The 16,067-nt window shown below is 43.3% G+C and overlaps 1 protein-coding gene across 7 annotated transcripts in view; it reads left to right on the top strand.

Annotated features, from left to right (window-relative positions):
- DNMBP (dynamin binding protein) overlaps nt 1–16,067 on the top strand; it is a 122,058-nt gene that overhangs the window by 34,764 nt on the left and 71,227 nt on the right. For all 7 annotated transcript variants that reach the window (XR_013398249.1, XM_077947199.1, XM_077947200.1 and 4 more), the window contains exons 2-3: nt 3,100–3,254; nt 5,656–5,778. Coding sequence is in view for 5 of the 7 variants with exons in the window: in XM_077947199.1 (XP_077803325.1) it covers nt 3,110–3,254; nt 5,656–5,778 (268 nt within the window). In the remaining 2 variants the exon portion in view is untranslated. The remainder of the gene's footprint in view (nt 1–3,099; nt 3,255–5,655; nt 5,779–16,067) is intronic.

Genomic DNA, 16,067 nt, shown 5'->3' with positions numbered 1-16,067 from the left:
AAATATTATCTGCGCATGGTTATGCGTACCTGTAGCCATAGGTACCCAGGAGGCTGAGGTGGGAAGATTGCTTGAGCCCGGGATATCAAGGCTGCAGTGAGCCATTGCACTCCGGCCTGGGCCTCAGAGTAAGACCCGGTCTCATAAATAAATAAAATTAACAGAGCTACCACCATCTTTTCTTTTTTTGTAATTAGGCACTTCATGCTTTTTGATGTGATGATGGTTTTGTGTGAGATGGAAGTTAGAGTCCTCATTCATCTCTACCAAGACCAAATAAGTACTTGAGCTGATTAAAGAAAAATAGACTTGTACTTGGGAGGCTGAGGCAGGAGGATCACTTGAGCCCAGGAGCTCAAGGCTGCAGTGAGCTATGATTGCACTCCAGCCTGGGCAACAGAGCAAGACCCCATCTCTAAAAAGAAAAGAAAAGAAAAAAATAGATTTCAGGCCTGGGTACTCTGGTGATCTTCAGCTGTTCTTTTAAGAGACCTAGGGAGAAATGTAGCTGTCATCAAGGCTGATTGTCTACAGGTGGATAGATGTCCACTACTTATGTCCTGTCTTTCTGCTGCTTCAGTACATACTTCGGTTCCCCAGCCACATGCATCAAGGTAGTGGACACATCGTCCTGTTACAGCACAGACACCGTAACAGTACAAGGATTCTCTCCGGGGTTGGGGCACTAACTTCTGTGAACTGAGAGCACATACTTGATCTGGCATAGGATGCTAAATCTTATCTGGAGGTGCCATCTACATAGTCCTTTCTTACAGATTTTTACTTTTCTAACTTTTTTAAAAAATAAAATAGAGACGAAGTCTTGCTGTGTTGCCTAGGCTGGTCTTGAACTCCTGACTGCAATTGATCCTCCAGCCTCTGTCTCCCAAAGTGCTAGGATTACAGACATGAGCCATTCAGTAGGTTTTCCCTTTCCTTTTCCTTTTTCCTTCTCTGAGACGGAGTGTTACTTCGTCGCCCAGGCTGGAATGTAATGGCGTGATCTCGGCTCACTGCAACCTCTGCCTCCCGGGTTCAAGTGATTCTCCTGCCTCAGCCTCCCAAGTAGCTGGGATTATAGGCACCCACCACTGCGCCTGACTGATTTTTGTATTGTTAGTAGAGACGGGGTTTCACCATGTTGTCCAGGCTGGTCTCAAAACTCCTCAGGTGATCTGCCCACCTCGGCCTCCCAAAGTGCTGGGATTACAGGTGCGAGCCACTGCGCCAGCCCCCAATAGGTTTTCCATCTAGGCCTTTGAGGCATGGTCCTGCTGCTGTTCTTCAGGTTGTGGTACATTTGTTTGCAGATAGTCTCAGTAGGTAGGAACCAGAATGCCCTCAGTTTAAGTCCCGGCCCTGCTGCTGTGAGTGCTGTGATCTTGGACAAACAATGTTTTCTAACTATACTGAGCCTTAGTATCCTAATCTTTAAGATCATTATGGGGAATGCCATATTTAAAATCCCTGCTTTTTAAAGTATTGTATTTTAAAATTACCATGTTGCGGCCGGGCGCGGTGGCTCAAGCCTGTAATCCCAGCACTTTGGGAGGCCGAGACGGGCGGATCACGAGGTCAGGAGATCGAGACCATCCTGGCTAACACAGTGAAACCCCGTCTCTACTAAAAATACAAAAACTTAGCCGGGCGAGGTGGCGGGCGCCTGTAGTCCCAGCTACTCGGGAGGCTGAGGCAGGAGAATGGCGTGAACCCGGGAGGCAGAGCTTGCAGTGAGCTGAGATCCAGCCACTGCACTCCAGCCTGGGTGACAGAGCGAGACTCCGTCTCAAAAAAATAAAAAAATAAAAAAATAAAATAAAATAAAATAAAATAAAATTACCATGTTGTCTGGTGCTTTAAAAATGTTAATTTCCTTACTGTCCTCTTCAGGCATTCTGAAAATCCTACACTTGCTGACTTGAATCTTTTCTATCACTGTGAGGTCTAGGTTTTTTTTTTTTTTTTCCGTAATTCCTGAACTCCTTTGAGGGCCAAATGAAAAATATATGAGGAAATTATTATTTTTAAATTAGACCAGGTGTGGTGTCTCATGCCTGGAATCCCAACACTTTGGGAGGCCGAAACAGGAGGATCACTGAAGCCAGGAGTTCAACACTAGCCTAGTGAGATCTCATCTCTACAAAAAAAAAAAAAACAGGCCGGGCATGGTGGCTCACGCCTGTAATCCCAGCACTTTGGGAGGCTGAGATGGGCGGATCACTTGAGGCCAGGAGTTTGAGATGAGCCTGGCCAACATGGCAAAACCCCGTCTCTACTAAAAATACAAAAATTTGCTGGGCGTGGTGGTGCATGCCTGTAGTCCCACCTACTTGGGAGGCTGAGCCTCGAGAATCACTTGAACCCAGGAGGCGGAAGTGGCAGTGAGCTGAGATTGTGCCACTGCACTCCAGCGTGGAACATGCAACGAGTTTTCATCTCAAAAAAAAAAAAAAAAAAAAAGCCAGACACAGTGTTGTGCGCCTGTAGTTCCAGCTACTCAGAAAGCTGAGGTAGGAAGATCACCTGAGCCCAGGAGCTGGAGGCTGCAGTGAGCTATGATCACACCATTGCACTCCAGCCTGAGTGATAGAGCGAGACCTTGTCCCCCCTGCAAAAGAAAAGGAAAAAGAAATGAGAAATAACTTTGATATTTTAAAATATGAGGCCAGGCACAGTGGAGCATGCCTGTAATCCCAGTACTTTGGGAGGCCAAGGTGGGCAGATTGCTTGAGCCCAGGAGTTTGAGACCAGCCTGGGCAACATGGTGAAACCCTGCCTCTAGTAAAAATACAAAAATTAGCTGGACATGGTGGCACATGCCTCTAGCCCAAACTTCTTGGGAAACTGAGCTGGGAGGATCACCTGAGCCCCGGAAGTCGAGGCTGCAGTGAGCCGTGATTGCTCCACTGCACTCCAGCCTGGGCGATGGGAGTGAGACCCTGTCTCAAAAATAAAATAGGAAGTACTAACTTATTTGCTTAGCTTTGGCTTCATTTTAAGAATATTTATATCTTAAGCTTTATCATTCCCAAGAAATAGATCTATATTGCAGTGTCTTAAATATTGATGTTTTCTGTTTCTCTTGATCTTTCTTTCCAGGTTATAAAACATGGAGGCCGGCTCAGTGGTTCGAGCCATTTTTGACTTCTGCCCTAGCGTGTCAGAAGAACTGCCGCTCTTCGTGGGAGATGTTATTGAGGTGCTGGCAGTGGTGGATGAATTTTGGCTTCTAGGAAAGAAGGAGGATGTTACAGGTAAGTAAGAGACTCATAATGGACCACAGGCCCTGACTTCTTTCCATATTAAAAATAAAGGCCAGCACTGCACTCCAGCCTTGGCGACAGAGTGAGACCCTGTCTCCAAAAAAAGAAAGAAAGAAAATTATTCCTAGCTGGGGTCAGTGGCTCATGCCTGTAATCCCAGCGCTTTGGAAGGCTGAGGTGGGTGGATCACCTGAGGTCAGGAGTTCAAGACCAGCCTGGCCAACATGGTGAGATAGTGAGACCCTGTCTGTACTAAAAATACAAAATTTGCCGGCTGTGGTGGTGCATGCCTGTAATCCCAGCTACCCAGGAGGCAAGGCTGGAGAATTGCTTGAACCCAGGAGACAAAGGTTGGAGTGAGCTGAGATTGTGCCATCGCATTCCAGCCTGGGCGACAAGAGCAAAACTCTGTCTCAAATAAATAAATAATAAAAATAAAAATAAAGGCTGGGCACGGTGGCTCATGCCTATAATCCCAGCACTTTGGGAGGCTGAGATGGAAGGATTGCTTGAGACCAGGAGTTTGAAACCAGCCTGGTCAGCATAGCAAGACACCATCTCAATAAATAAATAAATAAATAAATAAATAAATAAATAAGAAAGGACGGGAGGGAGGAAGGGAAGGAAGGAAAGAAAAGAAAGCTAGCTAAGTGGGAAGCCCAAGTCAATAAATTTCAGAATCCTTTTGTGTTTTCTTTCTGTATTCATATGTGGTCTCTACCAGTTAGGGGAAGATTTCTGTTACCATTCCCTCTCTCTGTGTTGCTTCCTTCAAGAGGCTACACTGCTGGATACCAGCTGCCCCAACCCAGGTTTCTATCCAAGTCTTTCCCTTTCCCCCGCTTTCCCTTCCCAGGTCTTTATCCTTTGTGTTCAGTGCTATTATTCCTTTTCTCAAAATATGTGTTGTTCCTTTCTTCAGAACCCTGTTGTTTACTACTGCTTTTCATAACCAGCTTTATGATTTGTGGAACACAAGGTGCTCTCCACCTTGTTTTCTCTGGCTGTCTTCTTTGAACATTTTCTACCCTTTCTTTCATTCTTCCCTTGATCTTAGGCAAAAGGCTGAGAAGTGATCTTTCTCTCATTTTCTTCAAAGGAGCATGATTCGTCCTGTTCATTCCCTCCTGGCTGGCCCAAATTTATTAAAGTTATCCTTTACCCTCCTACATGCTAGCTACCTCCCACATTCCATGCACCTGGTTAGCTTTCTTCAATTCTGTAAGATACATGTTCACTTCGATTTCTTTCATTAATTAGCCTAGGGAAGGGTGGAAGCTTTTCCCACACCACATGCCTCTGTGTTAATCCAATCCTTAACTTGCATATATTCATATTTATGTAAGTCTGGGTCGGAGTCCTTCGAGCACACTCTGTTGACACTTAATCCACGTTTGAGAGATAAATAAATTATTTCCCAGTAGAAATGATATCTCAGCTGAGACAAAAACGATGAGAAGGAGTTAGCAAGGCAAAGATGGTAGGCAGAGAGGATTACTTGTTGAAGGTCCCTGGAGTGTGAGAACACAGGGGACCTAGAGAAGTTTAGTAGGGCGTGAGGTGTGAGTGGTTGAGGGGGAAAGGTGGGCTGGAGAGATGAGCAAAAGCTGGATCATGGGAGACAGAGTATGCCATGGTAAGGAGTGAAGGAAATGGGAAACCCTGAAAGTGCTTTGAACATTACCAGATTTGAATTTTAGAAAACTCACTGCTGCAGACTTAAGAATGATAGAAAGGGACAAAATTGAAGGCAGGGAAGCATTTGGAAGGTTGCTGCAGTAATCCAGGTGAGAGATGGTGATGGCGTGGACCAAGGTGGTGGGTCTGGAGATAAACAGACCCAGAGATAGAAGGTAAAATCAATCAGACTTTCTGATACTTTCCAGCTGGCAGGCCCTGTCTTTCTACCACCACCAATTAAAACCTTATCCACCTTCAGATTCAAATACTATTGTTTTCGTAAAGTTTTTTATGTTCTTCCTGACCTATTACCTACCTTCTTTGAACTTCCGTGACAATTTGTGTACTTACATTGTGATACCAGATTTCAGGATTGAATTATTATTTGTGTCTGAATTCGACTTTTTGTCTGAACTCGGTTTTCAGATCTTTGAAGACCAGAACTATCTTACTTATGTTTTCCTCTGTGGTGTGCTTTGCATATAGCAGCCCCCAGTAAATGCGTATGGAATTGAATTGCATTCTGTCTGTTCTGCATGCATCTAGTTTTGTGCACTATACTTCTCTCCAACAGATTCTCCAATTATGAGTTTTCACAGAGTTTTCAAGTTAGGGTCTATACATGGACTCAGAAGAAAAGTTTTTGTCCTTATACACAGATGGGAAAAGAAATTTCAGTATTAAAATTTAATATGCTTGCTTTTATTTTCAGGACAGTTCCCCAGCAGTTTTGTGGAAATTGTGACCATTCCCAGTCTAAAAGAGGGAGAGAGGATGTTTGTGTGCATTTGTGAATTCACATCCCAAGAATTGGATAGTCTTCCCCTCCATCGAGGTAAGCTGCTCATCAAATAGTAGACTATTTGAAATTAGATTTTTGGAGTCTGCCCATTTCAACAACCAGATCCTTTTTGAATTTGTGAAGTGGCTTAACCTCTAGAGAGTCCTCGGCAATACCAAAGTAGCTTGGACATAATGATGCCTTATAGTTTAGTACCATTTTACAATTTCCATAGTATTTTCTCACAAATATATTCTCACTTGATCCTCAGCACAGACCTGGGAGGTAGGAAAGTGGGGATTATTAACTGTATTTTATAAATAATGAGAGCAAAATTCAAAGACTGTTGGCTAGAGGTGAGAAGTCTTGGCCTCAGAATGTGAGCTCATCATATTCTAAGTCCAGGATTATCTTTCCACCGCCCCCATGCTGTAACCACACTTCTGGCTCATGCGCTCGCTCTCTCTCTCTCTCTCTCTTTTTTTTGAGGAAGTAGTCTCACTCTGTTGCCTAGGCTAGAGTGCAGTGGTGCGATCTCAGCTCACTACACCCTCTGCCTCCCAGGCTCAAGCAGTCCTCCTACCTCAGCTTCCTGAGTAGCTGGGACCACAGGCACATGCTACCACGCTGGGCTAATTTTTAGTAGTTTTGGTAGAGATGCGGTTTTGCTGTGTTGCCCAGGCTGGTCTCAAACTCCTGGGCTCAAACAATCTGCCTGCCTCAGCCTCCCAAAGTGCTAGGATTACAGGCATGAGTCACTGCGCCTGACCAACTTCAGGCTTTATTTCTCTTTTTTTTCTTTTAAAAACTGATATGGGGCATGGGGGGAGGGAGAAAAAAAAGAAAAAAACTGGATATGGCTTTGCTAACAATATTACCATTTATTTATTTATTTATTTATTTATTTTATTTTATTTTATTTTATTTTATTTGAGACGGAGTCTCACGCTGTTGCCCAGGCTGGAGTGCAGTGGCGCGATCTTGGCTCACTGCAAGCTCCGCCTCCCGGGTTCCCGCCATTCTCCTGCCTCAGCCTCCTGAGTAGCTGGGACTACAGGCGCCCGCCACCGCGCCCGGCTAATTTTTTGTATTTTTAGTAGAGACGGGGTTTCACTGTGGTCTCGATCTCCTGACCTTGTGATCCGCCCGCCTCGGCCTCCCAAAGTGCTGGGATTACAGGCTTGAGCCACCGCGCCCGGCCAATATTACCATTTATTAATGCGTAATAGTAGAGCAGGAATTTTGATATGGAAATTAAGAGACAGGTACAAGACATCCCCATTTTACTACTGCCTCATCAGAGCGAGTTTAAAGGGAAGTGATTTAAAACTGATAGTCTACTTAGCTAGGCATGGTGGTATGCACCTATAGTCCTAGCAACTCAGGAGGCTGCAGCAAGAGGATCGCTTGAGCCCAGGAGTTGGAAGCTTCAGTGAGCTATGATCACATCACTGCACTCCAGCCTGGGTGACAGTGAGACCCTGTCTCAAAAAACAAAAATAAATAAATAAATACACATTAAAACAGTTAGTCGTAGCTGTCTCTCCGTGATTTTCCAAGTATTTCTCCCTTCTTGCACTCTGATGAGATGAATGAACTATAAACTATAAACCATTTCAGCAAGTGTCCTTAAGTCCATTCTGCTTAAACAGAGAAACCAGTAGTGTTCCATAGACAGAAGCTTCTGATCAATCCAATTTTGTGATGACTCAGTCATCAAAACAGTAGAAGTTATTAGGTGTGTTATTAATATGACTTGCTCTTTGGCATATGGCACAAAAGGGACAGGTTTGACTTCTTAAATCATGTACACACACCCCCCGCCCCAGAAAAACCTAGCAAACTTCTGTAACCCTTAGTGATAAGAATGGAATAATGAATTTTGACCTTAATCCTCAAAATCTATTTTGAGAATTTCTTTATTTTTAAATTTTGTTTTATTTTGTTTGTTTGTTTATTTGTTTTTTGAGACAGAGTCTCATTCTGTCGAGGCTGAAGTGCAGTAGTGCGATCTCGGCTCACTGCAACCGCTGCCTCCCAGGTTCAAGTGATTCTCGTGCCTCAGCCTCCTGAGTAGCTGGGACTACAGGCGCCTGCCACCACACCCGGCTAATTTTTGTAGTTTGAGCAGAGATGAGATTTCACCATATTCGTCAGGCTGGTCTCGAACTCCTGATCTTGTGATCTGCCCACCTCGGCCTCCCAAAGTACTGGGATTATTTATTTTTTATTACACAAATTTCGTTTTATTTTTTTAAAACACAGGGTCTCAACAGTGTTGCCCAGGCTGGTCTGAAACTCCTAGCCTCAAGTGATGCTACCACTTCAGTCTCCTGAGTAGCTGGGATTACAGACCTTACTTAACTTTAAGAAGTATCATAAGGATTAATAAGAAGCTGGGTACAGTGACTCATGGCTGTAATCCTAGCACTTTGGGAGGCCAAAGGCAAGAGTATCCCTTGAGCCCAGGAGTTTGAGATCAGCCTGGGGAACGTGGCAGGACCTTGTCTTTATAAAAAAATTAAAAAATTTAAATTAGCCAGGCATGGTGGTGCATACCAGGGATGCATGCCCGTGGTCCCAACTACTCAGGAGACTGAGGCAGGAGCCTGAGCCCAGGAGGTTGAGGCTGCAGTGAGCTGTGTTTACGCCACTACCCTCCAGCTTGGGCAACAGAGCAAGACCTTGTTTCAAAAAAAGAAAGGATTAATAAGAGAAAACGCCACCATGCTCTGTTGTTTTGAGGGTTTCTTGCACTTCACTTTATACTCAGTATCTACCTCAGTTCTGTATACTTTCTTGCTAATCAGTGTTGGGAAGGTAGACAGAAATAGATTAACAGATTATAGCAGGTACCCTATCTGTCCTTACTCATAGCTCAGCCAGTGGAGTCTGTAGTCCATATCTGATGGAATGGAGAAAGGACAAGAGTGCAGTGGCTTCCGCTGAGCTGTTCAGAGGGTGTGGGTAGCGTGGACCTTTCTTAGGAAGCATGGCCATCCGAGAGATTCTCAGAAAGAACCTGGCATCGTGAGTCACCTGTCCGAAGACTGACTCAAGTTCAGGCCAGGACCTGGAATCTGTAGATTTTATCTTGACTACCTTTTAACCAATTAAGCCTATTAAGCTTAAAGATGTAAGTGAAATCCAAAGAAAGAGGATGCAGGGCAGGGGGATACATTGGGAAAGAGAGACTAGCACCAGATGTACTAATTATCCATGATTTTATCTTGTTCTCCTCTCTGTGATAATCTACTGCCAGTAAACACACTGACCGGTCAGCTTTCCTTCTATGCCTTTCACGTCTTTTTTAGCTCCGTCTTTTAATTTGGAAACACAAACCTTTGAGGATGGAGAAGTTAGTTATACCTATGCAATTTGTCTTTTTCTGGGAAACTTAGCTCGTGACACAAATTATTTTAATTTCTCTTTTCTATACATGACAAGTCACATCAACAGGTATTAATTTTACTGGTGGGAAACAAAATCACTAAAAAATGAAAGTATTGTTTTATGCCAGGTACAGTTTATCAGACTTGCATCTAGGCTTCCTGTTTTTCAAGTCTAGTGTTTGGTATGGCGCTTCAACTTCCTAGACTGAAAATCACTTTTTCCATTAGATCAGTGTGTCTGTAAATGAAATGTTGATGATGGAATATGTCAGGAGGGGATTTGGAAACCCTTAAGAGTATGTGGAGCCAGGCATGGTAGCTCATGCCTGTAATCCCAGCACTTTGGGAGGCCTAGGCGGGTGGATCACCTGAGGTCAGGAGTTCGAGACCAGCTTGGCCAACATTATAGAACCCTCATCTCTACTAATAATACAAAATTAGCTGGGTATGATGTTGCATACCTGTAATCCCAGCTTCTTGGGAGGCTGAGGCAGAAGAATTTCTTGAACGCGGGAGGTGGAGGTTGCAGAGAGCCAAGATTGCGCCAGTGCAGTCCAGCCTGGGCAACAAGAGTGATACTCCTTCTCAAAAAGAAAAAGTATGTGGGATAATGTTTGAGATCTGTTGTGTTTTACCACATGCTTTTTTAGTTCGTTGTTGTTTACTTACCTTTAAGAAGTATCATTAGGATTAATAAGAGAAAAAATATGTATGTAATTTATAGATGTCTATATGTATTTAGAGCAGGCAGTATAGCTTAGGGGATAAGAATTCTGACAGGCCTAAGTTTAAATCCAAGTCCACCACTTAATAGCTGTGACCTTGGACTAGTTACTTAAGTCTCTCAGCCTCAGTTTTCTTATCTACAAAATGAGGATAATAATATAATACCTACATCAGGGTGATTGTGAGGATTAGATGAGGTTGTACATGGAAAGCATATGGCAGTAGGTAAGCACTCAGTAAATGCTAGCTTTCTTATTAGTCTTAACCTGGGCACCTGGGCTTCGTTGATGTGCTTTGGGTATCTTGTTTCTGGGATAATTCTGTGAAGTTTTGTGTGTCTTTTCCCAGAGAGATTCTATGTGAAATCAGAACCACTAATCTTTGTTCCAGCAGGTGTCACCCTTCTTCCTTTTCCTGAAGCTATGTAATTGTTTTGGACTATTGCTAGTGTTTTGAGTTTATATATATATATATATATATATATTTTTTTTTTTTTTTTTTTTTTCTTTTCTTTTCTTGAGACAGAGTCTCACTCTGTCGCCCAGGCAGGAGCGCAGTGGTGCAATTTCTGCTCACTGCCACTTCTACCTCCTTGGTTCAAGTGATATTCATGCCTTAGCCTCCCGAGTAGCTGGGATTACAGGCATGTGCCACCACCCCCAACTAATTTTTGTATTTTTAGTAGAGACTGGGTTTCACCATTTTGGCCAAGCTGGTCTCGAACTCCTGACTTCAAGCGATCTGCCTGCCTCGACCTCCCAAAGTGCTGGGATTACAGGCATGACCCACCACGCCTGACCTCGAGTTATATTTAAACTGAGAAACAAGTCTGTCTCTTAGAAGAAGAATTAAAACAGGTGGCCAGTGCCCCTGACTACCCTAAAAAAAAAAACAGAGAGGAGAAAAGAAAGGTAGGGGGCAGAGGGGAGCAAAGAACAAAAGCAGTTAAGAGATTAGTACAAGGAGGATGGGCGCAGTGGCTCACGCCTGTAATCCCAGCACTTTGGGAGGCTGAGGCGGGTGGATCACGAGGTCAGGAGTTTGAGATCAGCCTGGCCAAGATGGTGAAACCCCATCTCCACCAGCGCGGTGGCAGGCACCTGTAATCCCAGCTACTCAGGAGGCTGAGGCAGGAGAATCACTCAAACCCAGGAAGCAGAAGTTGCAGCAAGCTGAGATCGCACCACTGCACTCCAGCCTGGGCGACAGAGCAAGACTCTGTCTCAAAAAAAAAAAAAAAAAAAAAAGAGACTAGGACAAGGAAAAGACAGAAAAAGAGGAGAGAAAAAAGTTAGTGCATATTATGACAAGTGATAGAATATCACTAATAATTGCCTCACATAACACAGAATGCTCATCCCTTGGCCATAACCTCATGTTTCTAGATCACCTGCCCCCTCAAACAAAAGGCCAATAGAAAATAAATTGACCAGTGGTATTTATCAGTCAAAGCACATGTGTTGTAAATTTGTGATGCCATGAATGTGAGCTCTCAGGAAGGAAGTTCTGACATGGCTCGTATGGAAACCTGAGTAAAATACTGTATGTGGTCAGGCTGCATAAAGCACGCGGTTCCCCTGGCATTTAGAGAGAGTCCCAAAAGGAGTTCGTGAGGAACCTAGGACTGCAGTCAGACTGCTCATATCCGATTCTAAGAAGACCTGCATTCCTTCTTATCATTTTATTCCTAATGCATTTCCTGTCCAAATAAAAAAATCCAACCAGAAGCAACAAGCAGTGTGGCTGGGATTAATTGTGCATGAGTTGAAGGCTCAGGCTGACCCTAAGGGTCACCACACTTCCTATTTTTCTTTTCTCAAAATCTGGTCTTGCTGTTCCAGGAGTTCCTCATATTGGTATTTCAGAAGTCTGGGAATGACCACTAGTTATTTTGGAGACACTGATCTAATGGAAAAAGTGATCTGTTCCTAAGGAATCACCTAGGATCCCAGGGGAATAGCTTGTATGACTCTTTCTGATGAAAAACAGAGACTTATGCATCAGTAACAGGGCTATAGAATAGCGGCATTGAGGCAGAATATGGTGACTCACACCTTTAATCTCAGCAGTTTAGGAGGCCTAGGTGGGAGGATCACTTGAGCCCAGGAGTTTGAGGCCAGCTTGGACAACAAAAGGCCATCTCCACAATTTAAAAAAAAAAAAAAAATTAGCTGGGCACAGTGGCAGATGCCTGTAGTCCCAGCTACTCAGGAGGCTGAGGCAGGAGGATTGCTTGAGCCTGGGAAGTTGAGGCTACAGTGTGCAGTGATTGAGCCACTGCCTTCCAGCCTGGGTAACAGACTGAGACCCTGCCTTAAAAAATAATAAAATGAATTTTAAAATAAAAAGGGCATTGAACAAAATAATTTCTAAAGTACTTTCCAGGTTCTAAATTGTGTATGTTTTTGAAGATTCACCTTTACTATGTAGAAATAACCAATAAAATAGCAGTCCATCAGGTAATAAAGCTTATCAAAACAGTTACCTTGCTGAAAATAGACAGGAAAACAAGCCTTATTATATGGGTTCATGGGGTCTGGCAAAACCAGGAAAATATCATAATTCTACAGCTTTAAGAAAGCCAGTTCATTTCAAAGCCAGCAGAGTGGGAGTTATGGCACGCTTTTATTCTTCCCCTTCACGAAGAGGCCCATTGTGTCTGAACAGCAGTCAATCACCAGTCATTCCCTCTGGTCCCTGGGGCCCTGGGGCCAGAGGGGGGAAAATTACTTGCGGGTTTTTTTTTTGAGACGTCTTCTCTTCTCGCTCTGTCGCCCAGGCAGGAGTGCAGTGGCGTGATCTCGGCTTACTGCAAGCTCCGCCTCCCGGGTTCACACCATTCTCCTGTCTCAACCTCCCCAGTAGCTGGGACTACAGGCGCCTGCCAGGACGCCTGGCTAATGTTTCGTAATTTTAGTAGAGACTGGGTTTCACCGTGTTAGCCAGGATGGTCTCGATCTCGTGACCTTGTGATCCCCCTGCCTCGGCATCCGAAAGTGTTGGGATTACAGGTGTGAGCCACCGCGCCCAGCCTTGTGATTTTTTAGGACCCCAACTTCTGACCAAGGGATAGGGAATCATAAGTTAAAGGAATGTAGAAATACAGGATCAAGACCCTATTTTTTGGGAACATTGAAACAAAATAATATCAAATTTGTGAAAATATGTTGGGCACCTCTCTCTCAGTCTAAAATCTTATGTTAGGTGCTGTATAGTATATGAAAATACAAGTATCAGAATTCATGATGTAGACAATAATTTCTTTTCTAGGCTATAGACAGCCAAGATGAATGTGAGCTTCTAAGGTTTTTTAGAGAAGCAAGCCAAGGTTTCAGATGGAGAGACAGTGTAACATGAGTAAGGCTTTGGGGTTAATAATGATGTGGCTTCGTAACAATGAAAGCCCCCTTGTGTGGAATAGGGTCTCGTATCATAGGTGAGATAATATTGGATAGTTGGAGAAGGGGAAGGTTATGACTGGATAATCATGAATGTAAGTTTGCTTTGGGGTGAAAGCATAAGTCTTTTGGTAGCTGAGTAAATCTCTACAGAGAGTGTTCAGAGCAAATTTATATTTTGTATTTTTTGGGTAATAAGAATAGGATTATTGGGGAAGAAGCCATTAGCAGTAGGCTCCTTGTGCTTCATGGTAAAAATTTGGCCTGGGGAGGGAGATGATAAAACTGGTATATTTATAATCTTGATTTGTCGTGAATCATTTGGTAGACTTGAAGAAATAATGACTGGAGACAAGATTTAAAAGGGTGAGATGGTGGGAATTGGACCAGGGTCGTAGCATAGAGCAATTAGTAGAAGGAAGAGGCCGGGCACAGTGGCTCACACCTGAAATCCTAGCACTGTGGGAGACTGAGGCGGGTGGATCACTTGAGTTCAGGAGTTCGAGACCAGCCTGGGCAACATAGTGAGACCCTGTCAAAATAAAAATTAGGTATGGTGGCACATGCCTGTAGTCTCAGCTACTTAGGAGGCTGAGGTGGGACAATCGGTTGAGCCTGGGTGGTCAAGGCTGCAGTAAGCCGTGATTGCACCACTGCACTCAGCCTTGGTGATAGGGTGAGACCCTGTCTCCACAAAAAAAAAGAAAAAAGAAGGAAGAAATATTTTGAAAGAAGAAATTAGAAGAAAAAAGGAAATTAGCAGCAAAAGTCAGTTTGGAAAGCAGAATGTAATGAATTTATTTGGGAGTTGGAGTTGAAGAGTAATCATCATTAGCAAATGAACATCAAGGGCTTCCTATGCAAAAGGCATCATACCAGACTCTTGAGATACCAAAGAGAAGGTGGTACCTATCATTAAGAAACCTGTAACCCACTTGGGAAGATAAGATAGACTTAGGTTTTTTTTTTTTTTTTTCTTATTTATTTTATTTTATTTTATTTTTGAGAGACAGGGTCTCTCTTTGTCACCCAGACTGGAGTGTGGTGGTCCAATCATAGTTCACTGTAGCCTTGAACTCTTGGGCTCAAGCAATCTTCCCACCTCAGCCTCACGAGTAGCTGAGACTACAGGCAATAGCCACCTTGCCTGAGTAGACTTAAGTTTTTTGTTGTTGTTGTAGAGATGGAGTTTCGCTCTTGTCACACAGGCTGGAGTGCAGTGGTTCTGCCTCAGCTCACTGCAACCTCTGCCTCCCAGGTTCAAGCCATTTTTCTGCCTCAGCCTCTCGAGTAGCTGGGGTTATAGGCGTGTACCCCCACGCCCAGCTAATTTTGTATTTTTAGTAGAGACAGGGTTTCACCATGTTGGCCAGGCTAGTCTTGAACTTCTGACCTGAGGTGATCCACCCACCTCGGCCTCCCGAAGTGCTGGAATTACAGGTGTGAGCCACCGCACCTGGTCTATTTTTTTTTTAATCAAGAGCGTATAAAAATCAAGAGCATAAAAGATAACCCGGTTTTCCAATGTGCTTGACTATAAAATGACTCCTAGGATTTTGCCAGGTGCTTTGCTACCCAGATCTTGTTTTACCTAGGCCAGGTGCATTCCTTGAGCACGTCTGACTTGGGTACTGAGTGAGAAGGATATTTTAAGTATAAAAGTATAGGTAAGATTAACTTTAATCCTAACTGTAAGATTAAAATGGATAATCTACAAATGAATAGCTTATAATCAGATAATTAAGAGTTTGTTGTAAAAACAATTGATTATAAAATTAGAGTAATTTTTCAAAATTAAATCATAAATCATATGGAACTGAATTTTAATTTCATTTTTCCAGAAACATATACTGTGCTCTTATCCTTTCTTTACCTCAGCGTCTTCCACAATAAGACAGATGCTAACTGTTCAGCTTATATTTTGTGAGGATAACCTGGAAACTGGTTATTTTCAAAAACAAAAATGGTGATTATTGGTACCTTCTTTTAAGATCTCATTATAATATATTTTCAGGACAGGGATAGTTCAAGAAGGCCTCTGGAGAACATGATTGAACATTCATTGCCCATACCCTTCATCTCTAACACAGAACCCTTTACTGAAGATTTCTTTCTTTTTTTTTTTTGAGACAGGGTCTCGCTCTGTTGCCCAGGCCAGAGGGCAGTGGTGCCATCATAGCTCACTGCAGGCTCAAACTCCTGGGCTGAAGCGATCCTCCTGCCTCAGGTTCCCAAGTAGCTGGGAATACAGCACTCACCGCCACAACTGGCTAATTTTTTTTTATTTTAAATAGAGATAAGGTCTCGCTATGTTGCCCAGGCTGACCTTGAACTCTTCTGCTCAAGCAATCCTTCTGCCTCAGCCTCCCAAAGTGCTGGAATTACAGGTGTGAGTCACTGCACCTGGCCTCCTTGTATACTCTTAAAAGTTATTGAGACCCCAAAGAGCTTTTTTGTTTTTTTGGGGTTTTTTGTTTTGTTTTTGTTTTTGAGACAGTGTCTTTCTCTGTCACAGTGGCACAGCCATGGCTCACTGCCAGCCTTGACTTCCCAGGTTCAAGTGATTCCCACCTCAGCCTTCCAAGTATCTGGGACCACGGGTGGGCACCACCACACCTGGCTAATTATTGTATTTTTCCCAAAGAGCTTTTGTTTATGTGGACTGTTTCTGTTGATATTTATCATACTAGCTATTACAACTGGGAATTTTTAAAACTTGTTTATCAGTCCATTAAAAACCCATTACATATTAACATAAATAACATATTTTTATGAAAAATAAGTATAGCTTTCCAAACAAAATTAATGAGGAATGACATTGCTTTAC

Source organism: Macaca mulatta, chromosome 9 (genome assembly GCF_049350105.2).
Source record: "Macaca mulatta isolate MMU2019108-1 chromosome 9, T2T-MMU8v2.0, whole genome shotgun sequence".
Classification (NCBI taxonomy): Eukaryota; Metazoa; Chordata; class Mammalia; order Primates; family Cercopithecidae; genus Macaca; species Macaca mulatta.
The sequence above is the reverse complement of the archived record's forward strand: the minus strand, read 5'-3'. Positions and strand labels throughout refer to the sequence as shown.